The sequence below is a fragment of the Scyliorhinus canicula genome, chromosome 1 (genome assembly GCF_902713615.1).
Source record: "Scyliorhinus canicula chromosome 1, sScyCan1.1, whole genome shotgun sequence".
Taxonomy (NCBI): Eukaryota; Metazoa; Chordata; class Chondrichthyes; order Carcharhiniformes; family Scyliorhinidae; genus Scyliorhinus; species Scyliorhinus canicula.
In genome coordinates, this window is record NC_052146.1 from 189,501,110 (window position 1) to 189,511,060 (window position 9,951).

The 9,951-nt window shown below is 45.3% G+C and overlaps 1 protein-coding gene across 1 annotated transcript; it reads right to left on the minus strand.

The window, feature by feature from the left end:
- Nucleotides 1-1,225: 1,225 nt before the first annotated feature.
- Nucleotides 1,226-3,013, minus strand: LOC119963090 (probable G-protein coupled receptor 139). The gene is made up of 2 exons (XM_038791712.1): nucleotides 2,944-3,013; nucleotides 1,226-2,130 (listed from the first exon to the last, which is right to left on the minus strand). Exons 1-2 carry the CDS (start codon nucleotides 3,011-3,013, stop codon nucleotides 1,226-1,228), a joined length of 975 nt encoding a protein of 324 aa, XP_038647640.1.
- Between the last annotated feature and the right edge of the window lie 6,938 nt (nucleotides 3,014-9,951).

Here is a 9,951-nt window from a genome sequence, read left to right on the forward strand (position 1 = left end):
GAAGGCCGTGCAAGCGGATAAGGCCCCAGATCTGGACAGGTACCCAATGGAGTTTTATAAAAACATTTCGGGGATATTGGGGCCGGTGTTGTTGAGGATGTTCAATGAGACAAAAATATTGTGAAGGATCACCTATGCACGTTGCTTCGAGTGCTACTGGGTGCCTTCTTTGTGTTCCCTGACCTCGGCAAGCTCCTGAGCGTCTACTCTGTCCTTGACTATGGGAAGAAAATTTTTTACCTGTTTTGCTCCGGCTCCGCTGTTTTGTTGCTCCGGCTTGCTGTTTCGACTTCGACTCCAGTCTCCAGATCCTGTCTTCCATCACCAGCCGTTGAGCACTAGCCATCGTTCAGTAAGTCCCAAAACGACGCTCGCTACGTGAACTTATACAGTACTCTTCTAATAACGAACAGAAGGTGCAGCCCATAAAGGATCAAAGGCCTTGTCCCCTGACCTTGCTGATTCCCACTTAGATAAGTATTTAGTCGTTTAATAATAGAAATAGGTATTAGTCTTTAGCGTGTGCATGCGTATTTATTATATTTGTATAATAAATATTGATCGTTGGAACTTACTAATCGGTGTATAGTTTTATTACTTTGAACCTGACCTTGGAATATTTGTGAGGTGTTTATATACGACACCTGGCGACTCCCGAGCTGAAAATACACATACCGAGCCTAGCAGTGTTAAGCACACGGCCTTTAAACGGAGGCCTGTTAATACACTCCAATAAACGCGTATTACACTCAAGTAAAACGTGCAACGATATCACCACGAATGGTAATATAACAGTCATGAAGTGATGTGAAGTGTTACAATCGTTGAAATGTAGGAAATATGTAGCCAATTTGTACCCAGCAGCTCCACACAAACAACAAGATCAGACATCCTGATTTTGGTGATGTTGGTAGAGTATAAATATTGGCCTGGAGATTAGGTAGAACCCATTGTTCTTCTCCAAACTAATGCCATAGGATCTTGTACATACACCTGTGAGATCAGACAGGACTCAAATTCCCAGCTTACCTGAAGTGTGATACAGACAGTGCAGCACCAGCCTTGGTTATGTGCTTGAACTCATGACATCCTGACACAGAGGTGAGTAGTGTCCCGTCACTGAGCCAAGGCTGACACTGACAGTATCAATTCTGAGCACAGACATCAGGTAGAATTCAGTACATTGCTATGAATGATCTCGTGCCTCAATTCCAGTTCTTTTTGGTTATTTGACATATCTAATAATCGCAGAAAATGGATACATTATTGCATTTCTCAACTTCTCTCTGAATTTAGTCTGGGTCAGCGCATAAACACATGTGTTTGTACAGGAGCTTAGCAGTTGGAACATATCTCCGGTGTAGTCTGCGATAAATAAGGGATCCGAGTTTTGAGCTGGATTATAAAGGCTGCCTGTAATTCTGGAAATGAGGAAAAATACAACATAAGGCATCCACAGCACGATGAAAGTACCAGAAATGGAGAATAGTAAAATGATGGATTTCCTTCGGCTCTGCATCTCTGGATCATCGCTGCTCTTGCTGTTGCGTTGATCTTGCAGTGCTCTGCGGGTTCGATTAGCCATCAGAATGTGTTTAACAGTCAGAGCGTTGAGAAATATAATCAGAAAGTACGGCAACAAGGGGTTGAAAAGTGTGTCAAGCCAGTCATAAGTGACCCATCCTGGCAAAGTGAAGTAAGTTGGTTTGAAATGAACTCCCCACTCCACATTGTTAATTATAGAGTCAGGTTCAAAAGCAAAATACAAGGGGATGTTTTTGAAGCAGGACACAACACACACAGTCACTAGAACCACAGCTGCAGTATTCTCCCTGCAATACTTCTCTCTGAGTTCTTGACAACAAATAAGGACAAAGCGATCAACAGTGAAAGCCACCGTAAACCAGACAGAGCAATCAACAACCATATAGTTGATAACTTCATTAATTCTCATTACAGAAGTGTAGCGCAGAGCTGGAAATGGTAAGTAGTAACCCAGTATGTAATAGATAATCACATTGAAAATAATGACCAGCAGGTCCGCGGTTGTCATACCCACCAGGTAAAGAGTGATCCCTTTGGATAGACCACAGCCTCCTCGGGACAGAAGCACAATTGACAGGAAATTAGCTAAAAGAAAGAGAAAATTCATCAAATTAATTCACCGCATTACTTGGAAATTACAGCACAGAATCAGGTTGATTGGCTGATGAGTTCTGAGTCTCTATGAATGTTTCACAGCCGCATCCTCCCACCCAACTTCTTCTCATCATTTCTAGATGTCTCTCTAATCCTTTCTTCCTCAGCATCTCCCTGACTGACAGAACTCTCAGCATTAGTCTGGGTGTGATAACATTGCTCAAATCCAAATTTTTAAAATCCTCTCTCAAAGCAGCAAACATTGGGAACTTGATGTGAGGATTTAGGAATGGATATTATAAACTCCATCATGTTTGCCATCAACCATCCTGATATCGTATTATGGCAGGATAGTGTTGACCAATCACAGCAATCAATCCCTATCAATGAATCTATAACAGTCCCAGACATGGCACAAGAAACCCCCTCCCTCCCTCCTCTGAAGTGGAGAACTTTGGGAATCATGTGTCTGAAAGCACCTGTTTCCCCTCAACATGGACCTTTCCCACATGTCACATCTCAAATTCCTCATTTACTGTATCATAAAGGAACTAAACAAACTTAATATACTGTGGAAAGTGCTGTCTATTGAATGAAGACCTTAAACTAGATTCAATATGAAGAGCGAAAGTCTCAGTTTTTACACATTGAGAGATACATGAAGAAAACAGAGTTAAAGACTGAGGAGGTAAGAAAACGTTTTCACATTAATCGGGCTTGCTGGGAGGAATATGCCTGAAGCTCCAAGATTATTGGGGAACGCCTTCGTGAAAAAGCAAAAAACCAATGGCTTCAGTTTCTTACCAGGAACTCCAAAGATTGCAAGAAAATGGTAATAGATGAATGCTGCCTGTTCAATTGTTGCTAATTCCATTTTCAGAAAGAGGAGACGACACTAAACATTGACAACAGACCTGGAGGCACAGATTTTCTTCAATAATGACAACCCTTTATATAAAACAACTAAAACCCCCTGTGAATAAATCAGCTTTCAGAGGGACTGGAATTAGTTCATGCTCTTTGAACAAACAAGTGTAATTGATTTTAACAGTCATCATTTCTGAGCACACAAGGGTTTAACCCAACCTAGTATCGGTTCATTGTTTGCAGTAACTCCTCCTATCTCAACTCACATAACGTTCTAAGACTTAACCATATGGCAAGGAAGAACACTTCAAATGATCAATACAGAAAATTTATTAACCATTAAAAAGGTAACAAGTCAGATAAGAAACAAAGTGTCAATTAGCACCCATTAGCAGTCATCAACAGGAAGAGGAGGAAGCTTAACTTTAATATTTGAACAGGCATCTCATCACCCTTCTCAGACCAGGTTATAAAGGAAAAAATCTAAAAAACATCAAAGACAGCTCTCAGCACCATTCCATAAATATCACTGTCTTCTCTTCTGTCTTCTTCTCTGCCAATGTTCATCCTTATCCCAAATGGCTTCTTGGGGCATTTACTTTCCATCTTAAAGTATTGAAATTATGGGAATTGTTGGGGAAAATAGCTGATTTCTCTATAACTTGTCAGTAATAAGATAAGAATGAGCCCATTTGTTTTTAGCTAATTATGCATATCAGTTGGGATTCTCCGTGCCCCACCACTGATTGGACGGAGAATGGACCGTGGGCCGAAAACTGGCATGGGAGTGGGAAGCAGACCCAATCCCATTCTCTACTTCCTTCCACTGGCTGTAGCATGGTACCCACCCTACGTTGGTGGTAACATACAGATGGGCAATTAGCATGAATGTCAATGTAATTGACATGATGTGGAGATGCCACCTGAAGAAGGAGCCGTGCTCCGAAAGCTCGTGTTTGAAACAAACCTGTTGGACTTTAACCTGGTGTTGTAAGACTTCTTACAATGTAATTGACGGTCTGGAAGCCTAATTTCCCCCCTCCTCCATTATGCTCCACCCTTCACAGCTGGGAGTCATGAGGGTGTGATCTGTTGCAAGTATATACAAGTGGGGCCTAGTTACCATAACTGGGAGGACGAGCGAGGTAAGAAAAGATTTTTCCATCAATGGGGATTGCTGGGGGAACATGCCTGAAGCTCAGGGATTAGTGGGGACCCCCTTGGTGAGAAGCGTGTGGATTTGAGATGTTCCCCCTCGGGATTGGGGTGCCCTGGCAGAAGCTGCCATAGCTGCTCTCAAAGAATTTCACCCGGCCCATAGGTGTAAACTGCAGATTCCTCATTGTTGGAATGATGATGGCTGTGAGGAAATTCCCTGAGGTTTCCTGATCATGTGGAGACCTATCCAGCCCACCCCTCTGGATAGCCTCATGTCTCAGAAGTATAATCATGGGATGGGCATGGCCATGAACAATCGCCGGATCACCGGATATTGGCACTTCTCACTGCACACCTTAGGTGCACAGATGCACACCAGAGGAAGAGAGGATTAACAGAGCTAATCCCAAATAAAGGACACATGCATTGGTATCGCGGGACTCCTCGCTGACACACAGCCAGACTCAGGGTAACAGTTTCACTCGTGAGAATATCAGCTAACCCACTCATAAGAATCAGGCAATGTCTCCAAGCCCTGCAGGTCTACAGCACCCCAATGGTATCAAACGTTATGAGTCCATCCATCCCTGAGCCGCCTTGGAAACCTGACTATCTCCCTATCACAACCTATGTGTAAAACCCAGGCTCCACATCACACTGCAGCTACATTCCCAGCAAAGGCACACATCGTCAGTTACCCTCACATGGAGGACGTGCCCGCACACCTGTCTCTGACCATAGAACTGGATACTTGCACAGAATGAATGTCTCCATTACACAACCGCCAAAAGGAGCCCCCAATAGATACTGCCAACAGGGACCCCCAGCAGAGATCCCCATCAGTTACCCCTGCCTGAAAGCTTTAGACCAGTCTAGGCAGTAGTGAAAAATCATCTCATTTTCACTTACCCTTTCTGAACATCTGTTGCCTCAGATAAAATTGTTTAATGCAGCAACTTTTACAAGTGTCGGAGGCCTCTTCCAAAGCCAAGTACACTTCAAAGGGCTTCAAACCCCTTGACAATCTTTGGAATACAATTCTTCCATTCAATTTCACATAGCAATGTATTTCACTAGCCAGTGATTGACAGTGCTATGACTCCAGAGAGAGCTGCTTGTTGGATTGTTGATCTGTCTTCACCTTCTTGCTTGATTGCATCCCAATTACCCTGCTTTGATGCCAACCACAATGTTTATCAACACCCTTGCTAGGATTGGCAGTTCCTCACCACACCAAAAGCAGCTAAGTGGTTTCACTTCCTCTTTTTCACAGCAGAAAGCACACGCCCGGCGTCGATTCTGTTCTCCGGCCGGCGTTCAATTTTCCACCGGTTTGGGACAGCTGTCACCTGCGGTGGGCACTGGAAAATCCCTATATCTCTTATCTTGTGGTAGGCTTGGGTCTCGTCCAATAACTGGTCAAAGTAGTTGTCTGTCATCTGGAGTTGTGGTCCCTTAGACAAGGACCTGTTCAGTCTAGTGTAGGTTAACATTCACGTTATCTCTTTATTCTGTGATCTGAGAAATACACATTAATGTTTTCTCTCACAACACTTTGAAAGTCTGTATTAAATTTTTTGTTCTTTTTTGGGGAAATAAATAATGATCTTAACAGGCAAAAACAACATTTAATTTTAAGCAGCACATATTTCAAAAACTAGCACGTACAAATGAAAAGCCTGAAAACAAGGAAATCGAGGACTAGCGAAATAAAATACAAAATCGGTGGCTTATTAACTACACCTAGTTTTACATAGAACATAGAACAGTGCAGCACAGAACAGGCCCTTCGGCCCTGGATGTTGTGCCGAGCAATGATCACCCTACTCAAACGCACGTATGCACCCTATACCCGTAACCCAACAACCCCCCCCCCCCCCTAACCTTACTTTTAAGGACACTATGGGCAATTTAGCATGGCCAATCCACCTAACCCGCACATCTTTGGACTGTGGGAGGAAACCGGAGCACCCGGAGGAAACCCACGCACACACGGGGAGGACGTGCAAACTCCGCACAGACAGTGACCCAGCCGGGAATCGAACCTGGGACCCTGGAGCTGTGAAGCATTTATGCTAACCACCATGCTACCGTGCTGCCCCCCATGCTACCGTGCTGTCCCGTTTTGTTCACTTAAAAGAGAGTCGATTAACCATTACGCACTTCTCCCACCCTCAAACAGTAATTAAATCAAGACACTCCAATCAGGAGCTCAATACTGTAATGCACCCAGACCCACCCAATTTTCCTGCTCCTGTCCTCGAAACTGGGATAATAACAACATTTCCAGATACAGTTAAGGACAGAAGGCTGGCACTGTCATTATTAGCTTTTTACCCAATCCATCTCAGTGTAGAAAATTCCAGAATGTCACCAGAAATGTGCCTTTTCAGAAATGTGACAAAGTCTGTATTAATAATCAAGTGTTAATAACCTGTCTACATTTACAAAAGGCACTGCAGTAATCCAGGAGACACAAAGATAAAGGTTAAACCAAATAGATTTTAACTCAAAAGTAAAGCCGCACCCACAGCATACAACACCAGTGTCCCAGCCCGGGAGTAACAGGAACTCCCAGTCAGGGTCTGGCATGGTATTTAAAAGGCTCCACAATGTGGCCCAGCCAGATGAGCTTGGCCTGTTACCATGGGAACTCATACTCCACAAGCCCCTCAGGGAGGTCCATGAGTGATCCATCGTGACCCTCATGAGGGCTATCACATACTCCTGTCTTCTGTCCAGATCCTCCCCCTCGTACTAACTACCATGAGCCCCCCTTCACCACCTCCAAACATCCATGAGTCCACCATCAATGGAATCAGATCTGGGAGCCGGAATCAGATGGGAGAATGCCGCTTCCTTGCTGAGGGTTGATGGGACACTGATGGGGGTTTGACACCAAAGTCGATTCACAGCTGCAGATCCATCGTTTTGCACTAGAGTGCTGAACATGTGGCATTTGAGTGCGACAGTGAGTGTTTGGTGACTGAGGGAGTTAGGTGAGGAGGGAGTAAGGTGCCCCTGACATTTAATTTCCTATATTTATCAAAGAGCGTGAAGGGAGCCAGGAGTTTAGAGTACAGCTGACTGGAAGCAGAGCCAGAGGGCAGAGGTCCAGTTGGTCTACAGGGCAGCTAATTCTGTAAAGTAAGAAGGGATGGAGGCAAGGGCAGTTGCATGCTCCTCCTGTGGGATGTGGGTGGTGAGGGAAACCACTGGTGTCCCCGCTGACTATACCTGCGGGAAGTGCACCCAGCTCCAGCTCCTCGGAAACCGTGTTAAGGTACTGGAGCTGGAGCTGGATGAACTTCGGATCATCCGGAAGGCAGAGGGGGTTATCGAGAAGAGTTACAGGGAGGTAGCCACACCAAAGGTACTGGACAAGAGTAGCTGGGTTACAGTCAGGGGAAAGAAAACTAACAGGCAGACAGTGCAGGGATCCCTCGTGGCCATTCCCCTTCAAAACAAGTATACCGTTTTGGATGCTGTTGGGGGGGATGACCTACCGGGGGAAGGCCCCAGCGGCCAGGTCTCTGGCACTGAGTCTGGCTCTGGGGCTCAGAAGGGAAGGGGGGGCATAGAAAAGCAATAGTAATAAGAGATTCAATGGTTAGGGGAATAGATAGGAGATTCTGTGGTCGCGAGCGAGACTCCCGAAAGGTATGTTGCCTCCCGGGTGCCAGGGCCAGGGATGTCTCGGATCGTGTCTTCAGGATCCTGAAGGGGGAGGGTGAGCAGCCAGAAGTCGTGGTGCACATTGGTACCAACGACGTAGGTAGGAAAAAGGGTGTGGAGGTAATAAACAAGTTTAGGGAGTTAGGCTGGAAGTTAAAGGCCAGGACAGACAGAGTTGTCATCTCTGGTCTGTTGCCGGTGCCACGTGATAGCGAGGCTAGGAATAGGGAGAGAGTGCAGTTGAACACGTGGCTGCAGGAATGGTGTAGGAGGGAGGGCTTCAGGTATTTGGATAATGGAGCGCATTCTGGGGAAGGTGGGACCTGTACAAGCAGGACGGGTTGCATATGAACCAGAGGGGCACCAATATCCTGGGGGGGAGGTTTTCTAGTACTCTTCGGGAGGGTTTAAACTAATTTGGCTGGGGAATGGGAACCGGATTTGTAGTCCAGCAACTAAGGAAGCTGATATTCAGGACGCCAAAGCACGTAGTGATGCAGTGGGGAAGGTAACACTGACAAAGGAGAGTACTTGCAGGCAAGGAGATGGGTTGAAGTGTGTATACTTTAATGCAAGAAGCATCAGGAATAAGGTGGGTGAACTTAAGGCATGGATCGGTACTTGGGACTACGATGTGGTGGCCATCACAGAAACTTGGATAGAAGAGGGGCAGAAATTGTTGTTGGAGGTCCCTGGTTATAGTTGTTTCAACAAGATTAGGGAGGATGGTAAAAGAGGTGGGGGGGTGGCATTGTTAATTAGAGATAGTATAACAGCTGCAGAAAGGCATTTCGAGGGGGATCTGCCTACTGAGGTAATATGGGTTGAAGTCAGAAATAGGAAAGGAGCAGTCACCTTGTTGGGAGTTTTCTATAGGCCCCCCAATAGCAGCAGAGATGTGGAGGAACAGATTGGGAAACAGATTTTGGAAAGGTGCAGAAGTCACAGGGTAGTAGTCATGGGTGACTTCAACTTCCCAAACATTGAGTGGAAACTCTTTAGATCAAATAGTTTGGATGGGGCAGTGTTTGTGCAGTGTGTTCAGGAAGCTTTTCTAACACAGTATGTAGATTGTCCGACCAGAGGGGAGGCCATATTGGATTTAGTACTTGGTAATGAACCAGGGCAGGTGATAGATTTGTTAGTGGGGGAGCATTTTGGAGGTAGTGACCACAATTCTGTGACTTTCACTTTAGTTATGGAGAGGGATAGGTGTGTGCAACAGGGCAAGGTTTATAATTATGGGAAGGGTAAATACAATGCTGTCAGACAAGAATTGAAGTGTAGAAGTTGGGAACATAGGCTGTCAGGGAAGGACACAAGTGAAATGTGGAACTTGTTCAAGGAACAGGTACTGCGTGTCTTTGATATGTATGTCCCTGTCAGGCAGGGAAGAGATGGTCGAGTGAGGGAACCATGGTTGACAAGAGAGGTTGAATGTCTTGTTAACAGGAAGAAGGAGACTTATGTATGGCTGAAGAAACAAGGTTCAGACAGGGCGCTTGAGGGATACAAGATAGCCAGGGAGGAACGGAAGAAAGGGATTAGGAGAGCTTAGACAGGGCATGAAAAATCTTTGGTGGGTAGAATCAAGGAAAACCCCAAGGCCTTTTACACATATGTGAGAAATATGAGAACGACTAGAGCGAGGGTAGGTCCAATTAAGGACAGTAGCGGGAGATTGTGTATTGAGTCTGAAGAGATAGGAGAGGTCTTGAACAAGTATTTTTCTTCAGTATTTACAAACGAGAGGGGCCATATTGTTGGAGAGGACAGTGTGAAACAGACTGATATGCTCGAGGAGATACTTGTCAGGAAGGAAGATGTGTTGCGCATTTTGATAAACCTGAGGATAGACAAGTCCCCCGGGCCTGACAGGATATATCTAAGGATTCTATGGGAAGCAAGAAATGAAATTGCAGAGCCGTTGGCAATGATCTTTTCGTCCTCGCTGTCAACAGGGGTGGTACCAGAGGATTGGAGAGTGGCGAATGTCATGCCCCTGTATAAAAAAGGGAATAGGGATAACCCTGGGAATTACAAGCCAGTTAGTCTGACTTCGGTGGTAGGCAAAGTAATGGAAAGGGTACTGAGGGATAGGATTTCTGAGCA